Source organism: Phoca vitulina, unplaced genomic scaffold, assembly GCF_004348235.1.
Source record: "Phoca vitulina isolate PV1807 unplaced genomic scaffold, GSC_HSeal_1.0 scaffold6, whole genome shotgun sequence".
In the NCBI taxonomy this organism is placed as follows: Eukaryota; Metazoa; Chordata; class Mammalia; order Carnivora; family Phocidae; genus Phoca; species Phoca vitulina.
In genome coordinates this window covers 49,834,646-49,859,563 of record NW_022589709.1, presented here as the reverse complement: position 1 = coordinate 49,859,563, position 24,918 = coordinate 49,834,646, and the positions used below count along the sequence as shown (strand labels likewise).

Here is a 24,918-nt window from a genome sequence, read left to right as displayed (position 1 = left end):
CCACAGGTACTATATACTTCCATGATGGGTTTCATAGCATTTGGGGGATTGAACTCAGAAGTTATTTTTCCATAGAAATATAAATCTTAAATATTAAGTAAGCAAATTAATAAATTTTCTTATAAAACTTGTTTGAAAAGAAACATAAAAAGTGCAAAGAAAGAGACAAGATTTCATGCTGATGTTTATCTGTAAAAAATACACCAAAAGTTCTCAGAGGTAACGTGAACTGAATTCACTTTAACAGTTTTGTGTCCCAAATATACAAAAAATTATTCAAAGCAGAAAAGACCAGTTTTCACTCCAACATTTCCAAAACCAGAGGCGAACAATTTATTCTTATTTTACATTTATTCTTAACATGCAAATTGTCTTTTCGCCCCACCTCACTTTTTTTTGCCCATTCGGCAGTCCTTTTTTTGTACATTCTTTGGATGGAGTGCTTTTCCTCTCCTTTGAAGAGACCATCCCAATAAATATTTTTCTTAGTATAAAAGGGTGAGTCCTTCAATTACTTTGTGATGAATGAAAATTTACTGCAAGCTTTTCTAATCTCAACTGCATTCTTTTTATAGCTAATAAAGTATGAGAGTCTACTGAGGGTCCATTATCATATCACTTTAAAAAATATTAGTTATTATTTATTGAGTGATGACAATGTGCCAGTCACTGTTCTAAGAGCTATACATTTATTATCTCATTAATGTCATTACAATCCTATAGGGTATTTGTTATCTTCACAGGAAAATGAGGTACAGAAAAATTACATACCAATCTGTCCAACCACATAGCTAGTAAGCAGCTAAGCAGAGATTTGTACCCTGGTCATCTGATATCAAAGCCCGAGTTATTTAGCCGCTACCTTACTGCCTCCTAAGTTTTTAGGGCCCTCCTTTCCCCTCAAGGACTAACTGCTTCACTATAGATTTTTTGATTTCTACTTTCTCTTTACAGCCTACCCAAATGCTCAAGAAATATTTATTACTTAAATAATAAAGACTTAACTGCTTCTTTTCACTGCTTCCCTCTATCTCTTTCAATGTGCCTTTTCCTTTTAGCAACAAGAATGGCAAACTAAAACCCCAGATATCATTCTTACTCATTTCTGAGCAGTTAGAGGTAACTGCATTCTACAACTTAAACAACATGCTCAGCTTAATAGTTTTCACATGTGCATTCTAAACCAAATGGTCCTGATATCACATCTGCTTTGATGGGGAAATTTTTTGTAACAAGGTACAAGAATTAGGTACTCCTCTTTTCCACTTCTGGCAGAACCAGCTCTACGCTCCCCAGGAGCTCAGATCACCAATTACGTACTCTGTCAGCCATGGGAACCAGTGATACACCAGATCTATTCAAGCTACCTTGTGTTCCCACCAGAACGTACTATTTTGTCTCTTACTTGTCAGGTTTCTGACAACAAATTAACAGGAGGTCAAGCATATCAACAGATTATACATTGTAGGCAGCATGTCTGATTTAGAGTGAAAGGTTAGTGGATATAATATGCTAACACAGAAAAAGTTATTGCAGTTTCAGATATTATGACAGGCTGATGGTTTTGGCATTATTTTGAGATAGGCCAGCCTCTTGCCTCACTTCAAGCCATATCCCATAAGTAACATTAAAGAATTTTTTTAGAGATACTAAGGCATGTAAGTAAACATACAAAGATAATGCAAAGAGAAACACAATCTTGAATTTTAAAATGAAAACAGTGAGGTATTTTTAGTAGCCTATGGTATAAGAACAGTGTAATAGAAATGGAATGATTGTGGGAATTTAAGTCTATTAATGTAGATAACAATTCTTTATGAGAGAATTTATGTATATAAATGAACCCAATGTGGCAAAGAATGCTTGTATATTATACATACGTAAGAGTGCCAGAGAAAAATGTAAACATGATAATTAAATGTGGGTAATAAGCAGAAGTCAATTGTGAGGATAACGGTTTGGGTAGAGCAAATTTTAAAAATATTTATAAAATTAAAAGGTCAGATCTAAATTGACCCTGCTTAAAAGAGAAACTGTTCAAGACTAAGAATCCACTTCGATTATTTGCATTTTAATAAGAAAGATGCAATGTTATCACATGAAAACTGAGCTAATGTATTTTGAAAGTTACTTACACTGATGACTGATGAACAAGTTGACAAATTTAAACCTTCAAGATCAGCTATCAAGCTTGGAGAAAGAGCTGGTGTGGGAAGTGCAACTGGAGTGGATACTGGGTTAACTGTAAGAAAAGGCCCAAATTAGCAAATATGCATGAAAATTTAATTCATATTATTAAAAGCAACATTTTTATTTTGTTAGTAAATCTAATTAAATTACTTTGATTAATAAATCTATGACAATTCTATTTAACATCTTGATTTAGTTATTATCAAGTCATGACAGTTACTAGTCTTAGCCTTCAAAACATAATGGCAAATCCTATAACAAAATAAGGATACAAATACCTTGAGTAATAGTTTTTGAAAATTTGTATCACATAATGTTATCACTAACATTTATCACCCAGTAACCTCACTAAAATAAAAAAAGGTAAAGAAACATTTTTTCCAGCTAATATAAAGAACAACAATAGCTTTCAAGAGTTTTGAAGCAGAATCAGAAGTCTTAAAAGGGTATTTAAATCCTTTCTCTATTTTATTCTCCATTACAATAATTACAGGGGTCCAGGCTACCTAACTCCCTTCTAATTATACTTTGTCAGCAAAAGCTATGTACCAGATAGAAATTTTTGATTCTAAAACCACTATGTACATGAGATCAGGTATGTGAAAACTTGAAAATCTTTGAAAAAGTATAGATCTCATCCTCCCCTGCTTAAGACTCTTCAAAGGTTCACAACTGCCTCTAAGATAAAAGTCCAACACCTTAAGGGCACAAGGTTCTTTATGATCTAGCTCGGCACTGTCCAATAGAACTTTCTGTGATGATGGAAATGTTCTATAGCTGTGCTGTCCAAAATAGTGGACACTAGCATATATACCTAATGTACTCTTGAAATATGGCTAGTATGACTAAAGAATTGCACTTCATAGTTTAATTAACTTAAATTTAAGTGTAAGCAGCTACTTGTGGCCAGTCGGCAACATACTGAGTAGCAGAGGTCTATCTCCAATTTCATCAGCAACTCCTATGTTCAGGCCCTACCAATTAATAGTTCCCAATATCTCGTTTCATGTCTTTGAGCCTTTTATATTCTATTCTCTTTACCTGGAAGGTTCTTCTCTGCCTTGTTTACCTTGCAACTTCTACCCATTAAGGTACCACTTAGAAGGAAAGCACAAACTGACTCACCAAAACACAGCTTCTGTGTGCCTTATTTGTTCTACAGATATACTTGGACACACTTCTACAACCATACTTCTCTCGTAATACATATCTGTGACTTTTTATTTTTTATTTCTACTAGTCTGCTAATGTATTAATTTTTAGTGCTTAGTAACTGCTTGACTGTTGAATGAAAAAAATTAAAATGTGGAAAAAGTTTTAGCTTCCAATAAACTCTCACTTCAAAATAAGACCATAAAGGAAGTAACATTTACTTAATTTGACAGGACTTTTCAAACCATCTTTTTCTCATTTAGTCTCACAATATCCTGTAGTTAGGCAGAAAAAAAAATTAAAAAATTAATTCATAAAGTTAGGAATAAAAAAATGATATTGCCCAAAGAAGAAAATTTTCAAAGGAAGTCAAACTTCAACACAGACAACAGACAAAGCAGCGTGGAGACTGGGTGGAAGAGGGAATGGAGCCCTTGCTTTCTCCCTTGCTCCTTCAGCATGCCTGAAACACTGCTACAAATCCCCAGGCTTCCTCAGACCTATGTTGAAAACCAACGTACAGTTGGCAAGTGTCACAGGGAGTTGGGAGTGGGGGGTGGGGTGGGAAGGATCAATGGGGATATGGTGGTAAAGGAAGACTTCATGAACAGGAGGAAATGAAGCTCAGTTTTTAAGTACGAGCAAAGGAAGAAGCTGGTGACTTAGTAGGTGAGAAAATACTGTGAACAAAGGCTGAGAGGTGGGAACGTGGAAAACTAAGGGGGTTATATTTATCCTCTACACCAAAGGGAGTTGTTAAAAACTACCAAAAGAGGAACAATATATGTACTGCTGGATATCAGTATAATGGACAAACCAAAGAAGGAATAATAAATAGTCGGGCTGGCAGTGAGGAGGAATACAATAATTTAGGCATGACATGAAAAGGACTAAAAACAACAGTGAGGAGGTAGAAAAAACATTTATATTAAAGACACTGTAAACTGAGGCTCAGGGAGATTATGTCTTGCAAAGATCATAAAACAAGTGAATGGAAGAATTACTGTGGGTGGGACCAGGAACTGGTTCTCTTATCTTGGATAAAAATATGTTGCCTTTCCAAGTCACTTTTCTTGCAGGTTCTAAATATTTGTCCATCCATCCATCCATCCATCCAAAATATGAGATGCCCATGTAAGGAGAAAAAACTGAGTAAGAAAGCCTCTGATTTCAACTATGGCTTGGCCTAAAGACACAGAGAGGAAAAAGACATCAAAAGCAAGAGGAAAATTCACACCAAAGTTTGACTTAAAAAAAAAAAAAAAGAAAAAAGAAAGGCTTTTAATACCACTTCAGAAAAAGGCTTTGGTACTAAAATGACTACACATCTGTTTAAAGGTCTGGCAAGATAAAAGCCTGCACTGAAAATTTATCCAAAACTGGATTCTGAGGTTAGCTGACAATGTTTAAGTATTCAATTAATGTACTAAAAAAAATGATTCTACTAGTTTAAAAAAAAAAATAACCTGGCATACAAATGAAAACCAGGTATCATTTCTACCCATTGACTTGGCAAAGGCAATTTTTAAATACAAAATTCAGCATCAGTAAGGGTATCAGGAATCAGGAATCAGTACTCTCACACTAAAACTATGTAAGTTGGTACAAGCTTTGGGAAAGGCAATCTTAGACAACTGAATTCTTCAAAGCCTTTGTCCCAGCAATTCTACTCCTGGGGATTTATCTTAACGAAACAGTTGGGGAGATAATGCAATAATATACTTATGATGTATTGCTTCACTAACTATGAAGACAAAAAAATGGAAACAAGTTAAATTTCCAACCTGTTAAACCTGTTAAATATAATTTATTACAGTATAAAAGATAACCATGCAGTCATTAAAAATGAAATTGTTAAAGAACATCTATGGCAGGGCAAGGAATGTGTATGATAAACAGAGAAGTAAATGATAAAAGAGTATCCCAGTATGATCACATTTTGGAGCAGAGGGGTTTTGTATATGAAAAGATCTGAACTGGCATGCCAAATAGTAAACCCAAGATATATGGATTACAAATCCATTTTCTTCTTTTTATTTTTAAAACTTTCTGCAAAACACGTTTTTCTTTACTAAAGTACAGCTGACTCTTGACCAATAAAGGTTTGAATCGTGCGGGTCCACTTATAGCCAGGTTTTTTTTCAATAGAGTATAATGCTAAAAATGTATTTTCTCTTCCTTATGATTTTCTTAATAACACTTGTTTTTCTTTACTTTAAGAATATGCTATATAATACATATAACATATAAAATATGTGTAATTGACTGTTTACGCTATCAGTAAGGCTTCCAGTTAACAGTAGGCTATTAATAGTTAAATTTTTGGCAAGTCAAAGGTGACAGGTGGTTGTTAGTGCCCCTTAACCCCCCACCTTGTTCAAGGGTCAACTATATATTTAATTATAAAATAATTATACAATTATTCTTCTGATCAAAATTTGCTTCAAAACTTAAGAATATATAAAAGTTTTAATATATACCAGTTTAATATGAAGTTATTTAACTTGTTAAATGTAATTGCTTGCTGCTGCATCATTGTTATCATCTCCATCATAGGTAACACCCTTATATAATGCTTATCATGTGCCCAGCAGAGTTTTAAGTGCTTTTACATTTATCAACTCATTTAATCCATTTAATACTCCTAAAAAGTATTACTATTATCCCTATTTTATAGATTAAAGCAAAAGCACAAAGAGATTAAGTAACTTGTCCAAGGTTACGCAGCTTTGTAATTAAAAGGACTGGGATTAGCAAGGGCACCTGGGTGGCTGAGCCGGTTAAGTGTCTGCCTTTGGCTTAGGCATTGATCCCAGGGTCCTGGGATCCGGGTCAGGCTCCTTGCTTGGTAGGGAGTCTGTGTCTCTGTCTCCCTCTGCCCGTCTCCCCTGCTTGTGCTTTCTCTCTCGCTCTGCACTCCCTCTCTCAAATAAATAAAATCTTAAAACACAAACAAACAAAACTGGGATTCAAACTCAAGACACTCCAGCTCCATTGTCCTCTTAGCCACTCCACTCCACTGCCTCTACTATAATTTATTCAAAAATATGATATCACAGATCATAAGGCTTATCTGAAGCATGATTACTGGTGGCTGATAAAAATTTTAAAAAGAGTTAGTTGTACCAATAGTATAATTACAAAGGTTTATATTTCTCATAAAAGAAACGAGTACGACTGTTGCTTTATGATCATCCTATCAAGATCACATGGTATGGAGTACTAAAAGATCTCTTCATTTGCAAAAATATAAAATACCCAAGGAACTCTCAAACTGTAATGGGAGAAACAGAATTCCCTGGGTAGGGATAATGTATCCATTTAGAATCTCCAGCATGTAGCGCGGATTACCTGTACCAGAACAAGCATTCAATAAATGTTTTCTAAATGAAGACATAGATAAATTCAGTACTTGAAGTTTTCCTGGTAGATGGAATACATAACCTCTGTAGATTATGATGTGCCTCTTAGATAAAACTTAAGGAACATTTCTGACCCTCCTTCAAAATTAATCTAATTCTCAGAGCTAAGAACTCAAACTACTGGACAGTGACTTTTTAGTTTTTGATCCACAAACTTTACTATGGACAATGGAGAACCGTAGGCTAATAAGCAGCATAAATTAATTTAAGAGCCATTGTCAACAAAGCTTAACCATTGTCAACAAAGCTTTTCTCCCGTAACACTCCACTTATTTTTATCATTAAGCTCAGATCAGTTCTTCCACAAGGCCTCTGTAGCTTTTTAATTGGTTTTTGTTTCCCTCCTCATTCATTCACACTTTGTGCCTCTACTGTTCAGGTATCTGTGCCCCAGACTAGATATTAGTCCCTGGAATAAAATGACTAAATCCTATTTATCTGTTCCAACCAACAAAAAAGGATATCTAGCAAAGTACCCTTACACTTAGCAGACAATAAGCAAGTATTGCGGGACTGACTTGTTAAAAAGAGAGGGAGGCTTCAAGTGTCATTTCTGACAAAAGCAGAATAAAAGATTTTTAAAGAAATAGTTCTCAGGTATTAACAAACAGAAATATACCCTATGTTGAGTTAAAATTTAAGTTAGGATGAAATTTCCTTACAATTAAAAAAAAATCCTGAGTATTTTTATAGTAGCCGTATCCACCGTGAATTTGTATCCACCATGAACCATGCGTCCTGAATGCTATCATTAATCGATATGATTCTCTCTGAGAGATTGAATAAATCCATTGGATAAGTAGACTTATCCAGACTAGCCAGACAAAATTTAAGAATGCATAAACTCATTGCCATGGAAACAATACACAGGATATCTTTTCCTTGATTGGGTGGGATTTTTCCCTCTTTATGTGGGATCGTAGTTATTTGTGACCTAAGAATAATTTTGGAATAATTTCTATTAATATCAACTCTGAAGCTTAGTTGTACTGATCTGAAATTGTGTTTGTTCATAATAAAAGTGAAGTGAACCTGAAAAAAAAAAACTTGTTTAAATTCTTAAAACTTAGTATTTAAGAAAACCTTTGCTTCTACATATAAAAACATACTTTTAAAAAGAAGCAAACAATAAAAATTATATCATTTTACAGGTTTCAATTTTTCCTTAGCTGCCAGGAAATGCAGAGGAATGAGACTGGTATATTTCCGAAATGCAAAGAAACACAGTGGATAAGAGGTAGGCAGGAGTCAGATCACCCAAAGGTCTTAGAAACCTTGAAATATGGACTTTAACTGTAAAATTAAGCCATTAAATTAAGGGGTCTAAAAAAAGAAAGGAGTAAGGATCTGATTTTCCTATTTTGTCTGTAGGATAAATTCCTAGAAAAGAACTGCTACATCAAAGGATGTGTGCAATTTAAGTTTTGACAAATATTGCTAATATGACTCTAAAAGCTGCACCTATTTTTATTCCTATCAAAAACACATGTAGGGTGCCTGTTTCTCCAAACCTTAGCAACATTGGGATTGCTTTAAAATCTTTACCAATAGGTAAAAAATGATGCAAACTTGTAAATCTTTGCCAATAGCAAAAAATGATGCAAATTTGACTTGAACTTTATTTTATTCAAGTGTATATCATAGTGATTTGATATGTTTATACATTGCAGAATGATCCCACAACTCTAATTACCATCTGTCACCATACAAAGTTGTTATAACACTGTTATTATTGAATATATTCCCTATGCTGTACCTTACATTCCCATGACTTATTTATAACTGTTAAGTTTGTACCTCTTATAATCCCCTTTACCTAATTTCACCTGCCCCTCCCACACCCTCCCTACTCTGCTAACCAACACTTTGTTTTCTGCATCTATGAGTCTGTTTCTGTGTTTGTTCATTTGTTTCGCTTTTCAGATTCCACATATAAGTGAAATCACATAGTATTTGTCTTCCTCTCATTCATTTCACTTAGCATATCCCCTAGGTCCATCCATGTCATTGCAAATGGCAAGAATTCATTCTTTTTTATAGCTGAGCAATATTCCTATATGTGTATGTGTATACCACATCACATCTTCTATATCCATTTATCTATCAGTGGACAGTTGCTTCCATAGCTTGGCTAATGCAAATAAGGCTGTCGTGAACATAGGAGTGCATACATTTTTAGACAAATACCCAAATTTACCATTGCTAGATTGTATGGTATTTCTAATTTTAAGTTTTTGAAGAACCTTCATACTGTTTTCCATAATGGTTGTACCAATTTACATTTCTACCAACAGTGTATGAGGGTTCCCTTATCTCTACTTTCTCACCAGTACTTGTTTTTTGTCTTTTTAATAACAGCTAATCTGGTAAGTGTGAGGTAATACTTCATTGCAGGGTTTTTTGTTTGTTTTGCTTGAAACCAATGATTTCTTTTTTTTTAAGTTTTTATTTTAGTCACCCAGCACTCATCACTACAAGTGCACTCTTAATCCCCATCCCCTATTTCACCCATCCTCCCAACCATCTCCCCTCTGGTAACCATCAGTTTGTTCTCTCTAGTTGAGGATCTGTTTCTTGGTTTCTCTTTTTTTTCCCCTTTGCTAGTTTGTTTTGTTTTTAAAATTCTACATATGAGTGAAATCATATGGTATTTGTCTTTCTCTGAATGACTTCTTTCACTTAGCATTATACTCTCCAGCTCCATCCATGTTGTCGCAAATGGCAAAATTTTGTTTTTTTATAGCTGAATAATAATCCTGTGTGTGTGTGTGTGTGTGTGTACACATATACCACATCTTCTTTATCCATTCATCAATCAATGGACACTCGAGCTGCTTCTGTATCTTGACTACAGTAAATAATGCGGCTATAATCATAGGGGTGCATGTATCCCTTTGAAATAGTGTTTTTGTATTATTTGGGTAAAATCCCCACAAGTGTGATTGCTGGATCATAGGGCAGTTCTATTTTTAACTTTTTGAGGAAGCTCCATACTGTTTTCCAGAGTGGCTGTACCAGTTTGCATTCCTACCAAGAGTGCATGTGGGTTCTTTGTTCTCCACATCCTTACCAACACTTACTGTTTCTTGTGTTTTTGATTTTAGCCATTCTGACAGGTGTGAGGTGCTATCTCATTGCAGTTTTGATTTGCTTTTAATAAGTGACAATAAACACCTTTTCATGTGTCTGTTGGCCATCTGTGTGACTTCTTTGGAAAAATGTCTATACACGTTCTCTGCCCATTTTTAAATCAGGTTTTTTTTTTTTTTTAAGATTTATTTACTTATTTATTTTAGAGAGAGAATGTGCATGTGAGTGGGGGGGGGGGAAGGGAGAGAATCTTCAAGCAGACTCCTCAATGAGCATGGAGCCTGAGGTGGGGCTCAATCTCATGACCCGTGAGATCATGACCTGAGGTGAAACCAAGAGTTGGGACGCTTAACCGACTGAGCCACCCAGGTGCTCCAATCAGGTTGTTTGTTTCTTTTAACACTAAGTTGGGTAAGTTCTTTATATATTTTAGATATTAACCCCTCACTGGATACATGTTTTGCAAACGTCTTCTTCCACTCAATAGGATGTCTTTTCACTTGGTTGATAGTTTCTGTGCAAAAGCTTTTTTGTTTGATGTAATCTCATTTGTTTACTTCAGCTTTTGTTGCCCTTGTCTGAGGAGACTGGTCCAAAAAAGTACTAAGACCGGTGTCAAAGAGCTTACTGCCTATGTTTTCTTCTAGGAGTTTTATGGTTTCAGGTCTTACATTCAAGTCTTAAATTGATTTTGAATTTACTTTGTATATGGTATAAGATAGTGGTCCAGTTTTATTCTTTAGCATGTAGCTATCCAGTTTTCCCAACATCATTTATTGAAGAGATTGTCCTTCCCCATTGTATATTCATGGCTTCTTTGTCTTAGATTAATTGGCCATATATGCGTGGGTTTATTTTTGGGCTCTGTATTTTATTCTACTGATCTATGTCTCTGCATTTGTACCAGTATCACACTGTTTTGATTAATATAGCTTTGTAGTATAGTTTGAAACCAGGGAGTATAGTACCTGGTATAGTATAGAGTATAATTTTTTATTTAAATTCAATTTAGTTATATAGATTATTAGTTTCAAGGGAAGAATTTAGTGATTCATCAGTTGCATGTAACACCCAGTGCTTATTACATCAAGTGCCCTCCTTAATGCCCATCACCCAATTACCCCACCCTCCCATCTCCTCTCCAGCAACCCTCAGTTTGTTCCCTAGAGTTAAGAGTCTCTTATGGTTTGCCTCACTCTCTGTTTTTATCTTTTTTTTTTTTAAAGATTTTATTTATTTATTTGAGAGAGAGAGAATGAGAGAGAGAGCATGAGAGGGGGGAGGGTCAGAGGGAGAAGCAGACTCCCCGCCGAGCAGGGAGCCCGATGCGGGACTCGATCCAGGGACTCCAGGATCATGACCTGAGCCGAAGGCAGTCACTTAACCAACTGAGCCACCCAGGCGCCCTCTGTTTTTATCTTATTTTACTTTTCCTTCCCTTCCTCTATGTCCTTCCCTTCTCCTATGTTCATCTGTTTTGTTTCTTAAATTCCACATAAAAGTGAAATCATATGGTATTTGTCTTTCTCTGATTGATTTATTTCACTTAGCGTAATACCCTCTAGTTCCATCTGCATTGTTGCAAATGGCAAGATTTCATGCTTTTTGATGGCCGAGTAATATTCCTCTGTGTGTGTGTGTGTGTGTGTGTGTGTGTGTGTGTGTGTCTGTGTGTGTGTGTGTATACATCTTCTTTATCCATTCATTTGTTGATGGACATCAGCTTTGTTCTTTTTCAAGACTGCTTTGGCCATTTGGAATCTTTAGTGGTTTCATACAAAGTTTAGGATTCTTTGTTCTAGTTCTGTGAAAAATGTCATTGGTATTTTGATAGGGAGTTTACTGAGTCAGTATATTACTTTTGGTGGTATGGACATTTTAACAATATGAAATTCTTCCAATCCATAAGTGCGGTATATCTTTTATTTGTGTCGTCTTCAATTGCTTTCACCAATGTCTTACAGTTTTCAGAGTACAGGTCTTTCAATTCCTGGGTTAAATTTATTCCTAGGTATTTTATTATTTTTGATGCACTTACAAATGGGATTGCTCTCTTAAATTCTCTTTCAGATAGCTCACTATTAATGTAGAAAAATCCAATGAATTTCTGTGTGTTAATTTCATATCCAGTGATTTTATAAATTCATTAGTTCTAATAGTTTTTTTTGGCAGAGTCTCTGGGTTTTCTATATATATAGTATCCTATCATCTGCAAATAGTTTCACTTTTTCCTTTCAAATTTGGATGATTTCTATTTCTTTTTCTTGCCTGATTGCTGAGGCTACCAGTACAATGATGAATAAAAATGGCAAGAGTGGGCATTCTTGATCTTAGAGGAAAAGTTTTAAGCTTTTCCAAAGTTGCATATGATGTCAGCAGTAGGTTTGTCACATACAGCTTTTATTATGTTGGGGTACATTCCTTCTATACCCATTCTGTTGAGAATTTTTAATAAGTGGATGCTGAATTTTGTCAAATGCTTTTTCTGCATCTACTGAGATGATCCTATGATTTTTATCCTTTTTGTTAATGTGGTGTATCATGTGGAACTATCTGCAGATGTACAACCATCCTTGCATCCCTGGAATAAATCCTGCTTTATCACGGTATATGATCCTTTTAATGTATTATTGAACTGAGTCTGCTAATATTTTGTTGAGAATTTTTGCATGTATGTTCATTATGGATACTGGCCCATAATTTTTGTATTTAGGGTATCTCTGTCTGGTTTTGGTATAAAGGTAATGCTGGCCTTGCAAAATAAGTTTGGTAGCATTCCTTCCTTTTCAATTTTTTGGAGTAATTTGAGAAGGATAGGTACTAACTCTTGTTGAAATGTTTGGTAGAATTTACCTATGAAGCTGTCTGGTTCTGGACTTTCATTTTTGGGGGAGTTTAAAATTACAGATTCAATTTCATTACTTGTAATCAGTCTACTCAGATTTTCAATTTCTTCATGATTTAGTCTTAGAAGGTTGTGTGTTTCTTGGAATCCACTTCTAATTGTTCATAGGGTCCAATTTTATGTTTAATTTCTTTTTGTTAAGTATTTCCTGTAGTTTCTCTATATTAAGAATTTGCCATGACAATTGAAGACAGGCCAGGTAAACAATATAAATAGAACAGTTGTACTTATGACAGATTGAGATAATCTAAAACCATAACTCACCTCTAGTATGGAAAAATTAAATTGCAAAATGACAGTAGCTTAATATTTATGATATTTTACTTGTTACTCTTTTTCTGTACAAAATCTAACTCCCAATAAAGTTAGTTCCATTAACTTTTTCACAATGCATAAGTATTTAAAAGGAGATGATGAATATACCTTTGTACACTTGGATAAGTATATGTGTAGGATTCTAAATTCTTATAAGTGGATTTGCTAAGAGAAAGATTTTTTGTAGTTAAAATATTGACAAATACCGCCACACTAGCATTCAAAAGCTTTGCATCCATTTCTGATCCTACCAAAAGTGTGGCAAGTAGAACATGTTAGTGTCCTTTACATTTCCAATTATTTTCCTAATTCCCCACCTCCTTAAGTTAAATGTTTCAATCTCCATAATCAACAATTAACAATGGAGAAGTTGTTGAGATATGGCTAATTATTTACTGAAACAAGTATAAATTATTAAAGCAAAAGATCTTAAAATGAATTTGGTGTACTTTCATCTGACCAGTTATATTTATTCATTTGATAAAAAACTGATAACCTGACTAGATGAAAGATACTAACAGAACTAATTTTTAAAACTTTCTTGCCTTTTTCATCTATAAACCTTTCATAATAGAAGTTGACATATTTTGAGACATGTAAATAAAAGGTACTATAAAAATAAAAAATACTACAACTGGGGCACCTGGGTGTTCAGTCAGTTAAGTGTCTGACTCTCGATTTTGGCTCAGGTCATGATCTCAGGTTCGTGAGATTGAGCCACATATTGGGCTCTGTGCTGGGTGAGGAGTGTGTGCTTAAGATTCTCTCTCTCCCTCAGCTCCTCCCTGCCTATCCCCTTCCCCGTGCATGCAAGTGCGTGCGCTTTCTCTCAAAAAACATATGAACAAAAAACTACTACTAAAAAGAGAAGAAAAAATTTAAATTTCAATACTTACAATCATCTAGATCTAGAAGTGAAACATCTTTGGTAAGAGGATTTCTATCTTGCTTTGTTTTTTTTTTTTCTTTCTCCTATAAATAAGAAATATTTAATTTATTGCACATGCTATTAAAAAAAAAATCAAGTAGTTCTCAATGTTTCAAAACAAACATTTTTTCCTCCAAGAAAAAAAAAATCAAATTAAGGTTTCTGTATGGTTATATATACTGTATTTTTTTTTTTTAAGATTTTATTTATTTTTTGACAGAGAGACACAGTGAGAGAGGGAACACAAGCAGGGAGAGTGGGAGAGGGAGAAGCAGGCTCCTGGCTGAGCAGGGAGCCCGATGCGGGGCTTGATCCCAGGACCCTGGGATCATGACCTGAGCCGAAGGCAGAAGCTTAACGACTGAGCCACCCAGGCACCCCTATACTGTATTTTTTAATCAAAATTTTTATTTTAGTTATAGCATACAGTATTTCTTCTCCACCATGCAAACTGTTATCTTAAAATATTTTATTTAAAGATTATAAAGGTCCATCAGAAGAAAATTTAAAGGTAAATAGCTATTTTGTGATCTGAGAACTTTTCCTAATACAAAAATGAAAAATGGTTCTTTGGTAGAAAGCCTACAAACACCTTGAAAATAATTTTTAAGCAAGTTGGTTTAAGAAAAAAGAATTGCTCAGGGTGCCTGGGTGGCTCAGTCGGTTGAGCGTCTGCCTTTGGCTCAGGTCATGATCCTGGAGTCTCGGGATTGAGCCCCGTGGTGGGCTCCCTGCTCAGGGGGAGTCTGTTTCTATCTCCCCACCCCACCCCCAACGACTCCTGCTCTCTCGCGCACTCTCTCTCTCCCTCAAATAAATAAATTCTTAAAAAAGAAAAGAAAAGAAAAAGAATTGCTCAAACAATATAATTAGCTTGGCTCTGAAATTGTCAAGAGGCTTGTGATAGATTAGCTTTTCTGAGATATAGTTTGTGACAGGCACTGTACTAGGTATTTTATATTTCAACAGTGTGTTGCATCAGACTTCTTTAGCCAAAGGCATTCATTAAAATCTACAAATGACATTTTCAGGCTCTTGCTCTTAAGGGATGAAAAGTATTCATTTACTTTCTTTACTGTTTTCCTTTGGGGAGAGTATTTCAAAACATATCTGCACATATTTAGGGTTTTCTCTACCTCAGATTTGCTTATTAGATCTACTGTACTTTTAAAATGTGGATAACTATGAACTAGAAAACAGTATCCCTAAGCCTGAGGTATTCAGTTTGGTCAGAGATTCAGAAAAGATGTGACAAATTAAGTACAGTAGTGAGTAGCATTATAAACAAAGATCGACAAAGATTAGGGCGCTAAATAGATGTATTTGGATCAGGGTGCCTGGGTGGCTCAGATGGTTAAGCATCTGCCTTCGGCTCAGGTCATGATCCCAGGGGCCTGGGATCGAGCCTTGCGTCGGGCTTTCTGCTCAGTGCAGAGCCTTCTTCTCCCTCTCCCTCTGCTATTCCCTCTGCTTGTGCTCTCTGGCTCTCTCTGTCAAATAAATAAAATCTTAAAAAAAAAAAAAAAAGATGTATTTGGATCAAAGTTACTTATCTTTATAATCTATACTTTTTATATTAAATCTTCTCAAATTAAAGGCCCAAACTTAAGTTTTTGCTAAAACGTTTTTGTTCATTTATTCAATCCTTCATTCATCCAGTAGACATGCATAGACTTTTTAATACGTATCAGATTCGGTGCTAACCAAAGGAAGTAATACAGCCAAGGTATAGTTCCTGCGTTCAGGTAACTTATAATCTAATAAAGGAGTTTACAGCTTATCTCTACATATTATTACAAGTATTTTTGAAGTATTCCTCTAACCATAGAAAGGTCTCACTAAAGCAAAAGTTACCTTACCATCATTTAAAGTCTACAGCATGTCAGAGCTCTTATGACAGCGCAAATACATGAATAAGAGTAATACATCAAATTACATGTTAGGTAACATTTTAAAATTATCTTAAGTTCTGCTAGTTTTTTTCCTTACACCAAAACTAAAAACAAATTATTTTCAAGTCTAATACAATAATACACATTACAACACTAACTAACTACTGATTTTCTTCATGAGAATACTTATTTCTCCCACTGAAAACTTCAAATTATCTAGATGGGTTTTAATTTTCACTCATTCTTTAAAAACAAAGCAAACAATATTTGTTCCTCTTTCCACACCTAAAATGAAAAACAATTTCTAGGGTTGGGGAAAAATATAGAAGAAATGTTAGTTTTGAAGCTGGAATTTAAAAGTGGCAATAACAGAAAGAGGTTCAGAATGAAAATGCCATTTCAACTAGAATATCATTCCTGTGAAGAAAGAACATAACAAAAAGAGCTTAACACCATGTGACTTATCAAAATACTATGCTGAGCACAATGGGTATAACTTCCTATAAGCTACGATGGTGCATGACTGTTTTTATGCAACTGTAACCTTCCCACCTGAAAAATTAGAAACCTATCAAATCAAGATAAAGTTAAAGCTGGAAACAAGTCTATACCTTATTTTCTACTTCACAGCTAAGAGTGTGTAACAATATCTATTAAATACACATCAGGTCACATACAACACAGGACAGAGCTGCATGTGAAATTGACATAATCTCTTATTAGAAGTCTAAAACAGAAAGAAAAAAGGCTCTCAAAACGACAGAATTTCATTGACTTTCTGAGAAGAGCAAATAACCGGTGACTGAAATACAACATTAGCAATAGATAACGGTCATTTCTACTGAATTGAAAAAGCCCTGCATTCCAAATCAAGGCTATAAAAAGCTTCGTGATGTGTTTGGCATTCCTCTCTTATATTATATTTCATTTTTCATTTTAAAAAATCCATAGTAAGTTCAAAACATTTTCATACTTAAAGGATCTACTATAAAAATAAAAATCTGAATTCTAAACAAAGAAGTTAAGAGCCCTATTTCATCAAACATTTCTCCATTTGCAATTCATCTTGGTAATAGAGACAGAACCTGGGTAAATGCATATAGGACTTGAGGCAGGAGATTTTTCTTGCTCAATGCATAATTCATGTGCTCCGCCTGCAAAGTGTGTAAAATGAGAATTTCACACCGCAGCATGAGCCATGGAGCTGCAGAGAAAAGGCAGATGAAATCATATTTTACTGTGTGAATTTTATTTCTTACACTCCCAATATTTATACAAAACCATCATTGACAAACCAAACACACTGACAGATCACCCACTGTTTCCATTGTGTTAGTACTTGAGAAGAGATCAGGCAGAAAGATAGACAATTTGTTTTTGTATATTTTTTTAAATAGAGGATTAGGTTTTTAACAGCTGAGTGACTGTATTAGACTTTTATAAGGACAACAGTAGCTGATCTTAAAATCTCACTACAAAAATACCTAGTTATCAATTCATCACCCTCAAATCTCCATTTTGTTTCTATGGTATTCGATTATACACCTCAACATATCAACATTTTCAAAATAAAATACAAAGTCACAGGGTTAAGAAACTTATTTCTACTTAATATATTTCAAGTAATAAATAAAAGATCCTGGAAATACTTATTAAGCTCCAAATAATACAAATAAAAATATATAATAATATATCTGTAAAGATTTTTTATGTATTATGCATGTTCATTTCATGCTGATTAAAATAAAAAAGCAAGTAGAAAAAAGCTATGAAACAACAAGCACCAAATATGCTTCCAAAGAGGAAACCATTGCAAGGAAGATTGAAGTTTAAAATGATAAAACAGGGTAAGTGGTATGTAAAGTTTGTCAAACTCATATTGTACTTTGAAATCAACAAAAATTCAAGGCTAATATCTAGCCTCACAGGGCAAGATATTTGCATGAAATATTTTCAATTAGAATTATCAACCAAGGACAATTTAATGACTCTCTTGCCTTCAAGTCATGTAACAAATCTGATTTAAAAAATCTGAGGCTCACACTTACATCGGACTTTAAAACAAAAGTATGTTTTTTTAAAACAAAAAAGTTTTGTTTTTTTAAAACAAAAGTAAATTGAGACTTCTTTATAAGTCAAAAGTAGTCTAAACTATTAAACAAATCCTCCCTATTAGATTACACCTACTTCAATAAGAAAGCTTCTTAATGGCATTCACGTTGATTTTAAAGATCTCAACTGAAGTGAAATGATATTTCTGTTCTGGAGAACTTAAAATATAAACTAAATTGGGAACAACATAAATTGAAAGAGGCAAGGCTTTGAACTGTCAGAGTAAAAAACCAATACTCTACAATAGGCACAGAAATTATGCAATAGCAACATACATAAATACTTGTAAAAATACAAGTAAAACTTGTTTTCTATTTCTCAAATAGGGCAGAAAACCAATCAGAAAATAGTTTCTTTCACTCTTATCCATTATCTGTTTCATAGCACATGCCAATTTTATTTCATACCCAACAATCTTTCACAGGGCAGATCTTTTACTAAGGTGTATCTTAACATTTACTAATGTCTGGACAGACACCAGTCACAGTAACAGTAACTGGTCTATAGAGCATTTAAGAGATTTAATCCCCCCCCAAAACAGACTAGTAAAGTCTTAAGAAATCCATGTAACCTGTGATAAAGATTACTGACAGCATCCCAAACACTGCTATGTATATATAGGTAGTACTGTTTTTCTTCACATCTAGTACATATATTAATCTTAACTTTGATTCAAATAGAAAATGCTTTTTTTTTTTTTTTAAGATTTTATTTATTTTTTGACAGAGAGAGAGATAGCGAGAGCAGGAACACAAGCAGGGGGAGTAGGAGAGGGAGAAGCAGGCTTCCCACTGAGCAGGGAGCCCGATCCGGGGCTCGATCCCAGGACCCTGGGATCATGACCTGAGCCGAAGGCAGAAGCTTAACGACTGAGCCACCCAGGCGCCCTAGAAAATGCTCTTAATATGAAATGTTAAGTGCAAGTATGTTATATATGTTTATTTCCATTGACAAATTACGCTTTACACACACTTCATATAATTAAAATGTTGCTAATATTTACAAAGAAAATGCATAGAAGTTAAGCATAATAAATTATAATCATGGTTTAAAATTTTTATCATTTAAATCAAAGATTATTTAAATCTTTGGCAGCTGGTACACAGACACTGAAGATAAAATCAGAACTATTGTATCACAGTTAAGGCATGAAGAATGGACTAACAAGGTGATAGTGGAAAGAACACTGCCTAGTTTTAAAAACATCAAAGCCTAGATTGAATTAAAACAACTCAAAAGTCTGGTAACTTTCTAAAAAACATTATTTTAAATAATATTGTAACCATCTGTTCAACACATAATTTTAACTACAAGCAGAATATAACTTAATTATATTGGTAAAATATAGGATAAAGTGATATAAATGTGAATCTCTTCCTGATACAACGTGGTCTACATTATTGATTTTCCTTTTCACTCTTCTGTGTTAGAAAAAAATGGTTCCCTTTACATTGTGTAAACTATGGGAAAGCACTTAAAATATGGAACTACGAAAAGTAATTTTGTTATAGGTATTATTTCATAAGAACTATTTCATAGAAGGATTAGACTTAAAATATTTTTCTATCAAATATATTTCAGAAAAGAACACCTACTAACAAAAATATGCTTGCCCATCTAAAAAAATGTCACTGAAGATCAAGATAATCTTCTTTGGTAATTACTGATAATATCTGATCTAAAATGAGGACATCATCCAATCAATAACACAAACAAACATAACCACCAGAATGTATGACCGTATATAGTTTTGTTTTATGGTTATGCTGGGGCATGGTGTTGAATGACACACACTTCAAGAACACAAACAATTCAACAGTGATTCTCCCTCTTTTGACTGTCTTTACATCATTCACATGAGTAATACCTTCTCATCAGTAACATTTTTTATTCCACTCAGTCATTCTCAACTGGGAGAGACTGGAGAGACTCCTGTTCCTCCAATGGGAAAGCATACAGCATGTTAAGAGAACTGCAAATACATAGTCCACTGGGATTAGAACACAGGGACCACAAAGGGAATCAAGACCAGAAAGGTAGGTTTGGGCATGCTAGCCTGCAGATTTTTTACTGAACTAAGATGATAATGGGGCATCATTATGGGCAAATTTAACATTTTTTTTTTCTTTGACAGAAAGAGACACAGCGAGAGAGGGAACACAAGCAGGGGGAGTGGGAGAGGGAGAAGCAGGCTTCCCGCTGAGCAGGGAGCCCGACGCAGGGCTCGATCCCAGGACCCCGGGATCATGACCCGAGCCAAAGGCAGATGCTTAACGACTGAGCCAAGGGTAAATTTAACATTAATCTGGCAAGTGTATAGAAGGACTGGAGTTGGCGATCTGAGGATGACCAATGGCAACGGTCTAAGAGTGAGGTAATGAAGAGGTGATCTAGTATGCTGGTAGTAGGAAAAAAAAGAAACAGATATGAGAAATAATACAGAGAATCTCTAAGACTTGGCAACTTTATAAACATACAGGATAAAGGAGGAGTCAAAGATCATTCTGGGGAGATCTGGGAGAATAGAAAGAATGCTAGCACCAAATGGTAGAACAACGCTTCTTCTGGCTGTATCAGGTTTGAAAAACCAGTAGCTCCTAAGAGGTCTAAGAATTTGGTTTGAATTTGGAAAGAAAAGTTAGAGGTGTTATAGGGATTTAGAGATATTTTTATAGAAATATTTCACATAAAAATTTTAGCGAAAGCCACGGGAGTGAATGAGTCTCACAACAGGAAAAAATGTAGAGAAAAAGGCTAAAAAATAAATTGATTCACATCGATTAATATTTCTGAAAAAATGTTGTGTATCAAGCACTAACTTGGGGGCCATGTTGACACTTGGATGTCAGAGGGCTTAAAAAGTGAAGCAATAAAAGGACTGAAAGGTCAAAGAAGTCAGAAGAAAGGGGATGCAAGGGGTTTCAAGTAGTAGGGGGATAGTCACATAAGAAGATCAAGAAGGATAATAACCAAGAGAAGGTCACTGGGTTTGGGGAAATATCATGGCTGACTTTTCAGAGAGCAGTATCTGTAGGAAGTGGTAAGAGTGGAAACCAATTTTAAAGGGACTAAGAAATAACTGGGTTAAGAGATTGTGGACAAAGACTATCTAGATTATTTTTCTAAACTCTTACTCTCACACACTCTCTATTTCTGTCTCTTTCCCCCTCCCTGCTCCTCACCCCCCAAATGCTGGGAAAGACGATTGGCAGAGGAGGAAATTAGTGGAGAAAGAGATTGAAGGTGCAAAGGAGGCAGATGATTATTAACAAGGCCAAAAGGAAGTAAGATTTTTTCTTGTCTAAGTGGATAGGAAATCGCTCACTTAGAGCTACATTCAAAGGAAAAGGAGGATAAATAGAGATTGTGTTTTAGAGAGCAGAGAGAGGTAGGAGACACCCACAGTGGATGGTAGCTCAGTCCTCTGCAGAAAGGGGTCATACTTGGACATGAACTTATAACTTGAATGGTATAAAAACAGTCAGAAAAACACAGGAGATATTAAGAGTTAAAAAAAAATTTCAGTTCCTCTCTGCATTGGTGTTCTATAACTCTACTACTGTTGGTCTCTCAGGGAATTAACATTCAAGTTAAAAAATGTTAACATTGCTGTTTTATATTTATATAGTGCTTTACATTGATCTTTCATATTTTTTTATAATAGCACTTGAAAGTAGTAGAGTAGGTATTAGCATTTCTACTTTATAGATGAGGAAACTAAAGCATAAAGATATTATCTTCCAAAAAGTAGAACACTATACCTATCTCATAGGACACCATAAAATAAACTGTTTTCAAAGCTATATATTCAAAGTACCTCCAAGGTCTCATTTTCATGCTCAATATCCCCAAAACACACTATCCAAGTGAAAGAAAAAGAAGAGAAACAGTGAAAATATAGACTTAGTTTGGCTGCAGATTTAAGGCATATGAATTTTCAGCACTAACATACTGACATGCTAAATTAAGGTAAAGCAGCCACCATCTGCCTTCATTACTCATAATCTAGAGCAGAAGCCACAACACTTGCCATAAGGAGGATTTCTACAATTACAGAGTTGCCCATTATTAGAATACTGGTATACATGTAATTGCATGGTTTATTCCAAATCACTCAGAAAGGAATAGTAAAAAATAGTTATAGTGGCTCCAAGGTAGAGAATATTCCAAGTGATAAATTAAAACAAACAATCCTACCTATTATAGACAGGAAAAGGCATTATAATATGGAGAAAATAAGCCATCTACACAAAACACAAGGACATAAAACTATCAAGAATGTGAGTAAAATCCAAATTTTAAGATTTTACTTAGCTTACTACAATACTTTAAAATTTTATACTGAAGTTCTATAGGAAAATATTTTCAATTAAGACATTGATCATTGAAAGTATTTGACAAAGAAACAAACTGAATTGCTAACCTAGGATACCTCTGTGGCTTTTAATGGGGTCCTAAAACCTTTGCTTCTAATACTATGTAGGCATTAAAGTCTACAATTTTATAACTTCTATAAAACTTCATAAGAATAATACACTTTAATTCTACCCAGTTGACATTCATTGATTTCTTGTTTGCTCATTTTCTAAAACACTGACTTCTTATTCTGGGTTGTACTTATTTTCAATCTCTAAAGCTCTTTTATCTTAAATAACATATTAAACTTTTAAAATATATAAATAGGAAATGAATAATTTGATATAATTTAAGTAGGAAATGAGAGAACATCAAACTCACTATGTGATAAATTTGTGTATGAGGCCAGAGTAATAAACATAAAAATCATTAAGATTTTATGTGAATTTTGGAAAACAGAAATCTTAGATTATATACCATAAACAGATACAAGTTTTAAATATAAATTCATGTTTAAAATAGGTATCACTATATGCAAGAATATTTGTAATAAGGTAAGACAAAAACTAGCCAGTTTTTAAATATGCTTATTCTTTTTTTAAAAAATATGCTTATTCTTTAATAATAAATCTCTGGATGGGGGAAGGCAATTACCTACTTCAATGAATTTATTTTTATCCTTGGCTACTCAGATGACTTATTAAAGAAATTCAAGTTAATAGAAAAAATAAATGAGAAAGATATTAGGTTAAAAAACTGAATTCACTAAAAGGCAAAGTTTGACCACATTTTCAACATATGGGATAAACAGTTTATTTATAAAAACTACTGCATTTGAAGTCTAGGACCCACATGATCTATTTATAGGAAAGGAGTAACAGTTAAAGATCAAAAGATATACAACAGGTCTGAATTTTATATTAATAACTACATTTTTTCAACTTATACTTTTATTTTTCGCTGCTAGGCAGACAAGTTTCAGTGTTACAAATATGACATCAGAAAGCATTATCATTCTATTACATAAGTGATTCTTGCATTTGTTTTTAAATACATGGTTACTTAATTTTCATTAACTAGCTAAATAATCTATATCCTTTAGTTATACCTTTAAAAATATTCTATTACCCCAACACCTATTTTTAAAAAGCATTATTCGTCTCAATTTCTTATAATGTATATACATTTATATTACCTTGCTCAGTATTATTTGTGATTTCCTTTTACTTCCCCTTTCATGAAAGCCTCCATTGTCACATGCTAGCTCAGAACAAAAAGGGCCATAACTGGTAACACTGAGCTCTGTAATTTCATTGGCAAAAGATGAGGTTAAAAAAAGTTTCTGGGGCATCGGCTGAGTGACTGACTCTTGGTTTTGGATCCTGACATGATCCTGGGGGTCGTGGGATCTAGCCCTGTCAGGCTCTGCACTCAGTGCTGACTCTGTTTGGGATTCTCTTCTCCCTCTGCCCCTCCCTGCCACACTCTTGTTCTTTCTCTTTAAAATAAATAAATAAATCCTAAAAAAAAAAAAGTTTCTAACTTCTATGAGGGGTTGAGGTAAAGAGGAAGCAATTAATTATCTAATTAAAAAAAAAACCAGATAAATGAAGATGGTATTTATTTTAGTTGTCAGTGACAATGTTAAATTTCTCAATTTCTTGATTTTCAACAAAATACTAATTTTCTTTTTCTTTTTAAAGATTTCATTTATTTATCAGAGAGACAGAGAGAGCACGAGGTGGGGGGTGGGGTGTGGAGAGGCAGAGGGAGAGTGAGAAGCACACTCCCTGCTAAGCAGGGAGCCTGATGCGGGGCTCCATCCCAGGACGCTGGGATCATGACCTGGGCCAAAGGCAGATGCTTAACCGACTGAGCCACCCAGGCACCCCCAAAACACTAATTTTCAAAAGTATTTATTCTCAATTGGAAAAAGGCTATGAGAACACTTCCTTTCAATTACAGCAATGTGCAATCTCTTACCTTAGCGACTTTTCTGGATTCAGGTTCACTTTCAGATTCTGATACTGATTCAGAATCTGAAGAACTTTCTTCTTCTGAACTAGAATCAGTGCTAGAAGAATCTGAAGTTTTAGATTTTTCATTTTCCTTCTCCCCATCTTCAGAATCACTGTAAGTAATAAATTTAAAAATATCAACTTTAAATCCTTTATATATGGCAAATTGTTGCTATATGTCCATTTTGTCTATAAATCAGAACCTTTACTAGAAGAGTATATTTCACTGAGAACCCGCTGTTTTTAGTATGTAAAAAGACAATGAAAATGGTTTTAAAATTCCAGAACATATTAATAAAAAAAAATAAAGGTAGTACTATCTATAAACAAATTTATAAGAACCAATTCAAAATCAATTATACTACCACGTCACACATACTTCAAATGCAAAAGGTTATAAAACACTAAATGATAGAAGTACAAAATAACTAATAATTAAATGTTTGATTTACCAGGAATATATATTAGGTGCTAATAGTAACAACTTCAAAGATACATAAGACTGATTTTAAAATACTATCTCAAAATACTAAATATT

The 24,918-nt window shown here is 34.3% G+C and overlaps 1 protein-coding gene across 4 annotated transcripts in view; it reads right to left on the bottom strand.

Moving 5' to 3' along the window:
- The window catches only part of AP3B1 (adaptor related protein complex 3 subunit beta 1), a 254,664-nt gene that overhangs the window by 61,812 nt on the left and 167,934 nt on the right, over window positions 1-24,918 (bottom strand). For 3 of the 4 annotated variants that reach the window (XM_032404142.1, XM_032404143.1, XM_032404144.1), the window contains exons 20-22: window positions 24,346-24,493; window positions 13,971-14,046; window positions 2,136-2,242 (exon numbers count right to left, since the gene is read on the bottom strand). In XM_032404142.1, the coding sequence (XP_032260033.1) occupies window positions 2,136-2,242; window positions 13,971-14,046; window positions 24,346-24,493 (331 nt within the window). Of the gene's footprint in view, window positions 1-2,135; window positions 2,243-4,347; window positions 4,529-13,970; window positions 14,047-24,345; window positions 24,494-24,918 lie in introns of those variants that run through there. The other variant, XM_032404145.1, reaches the window with a different exon arrangement.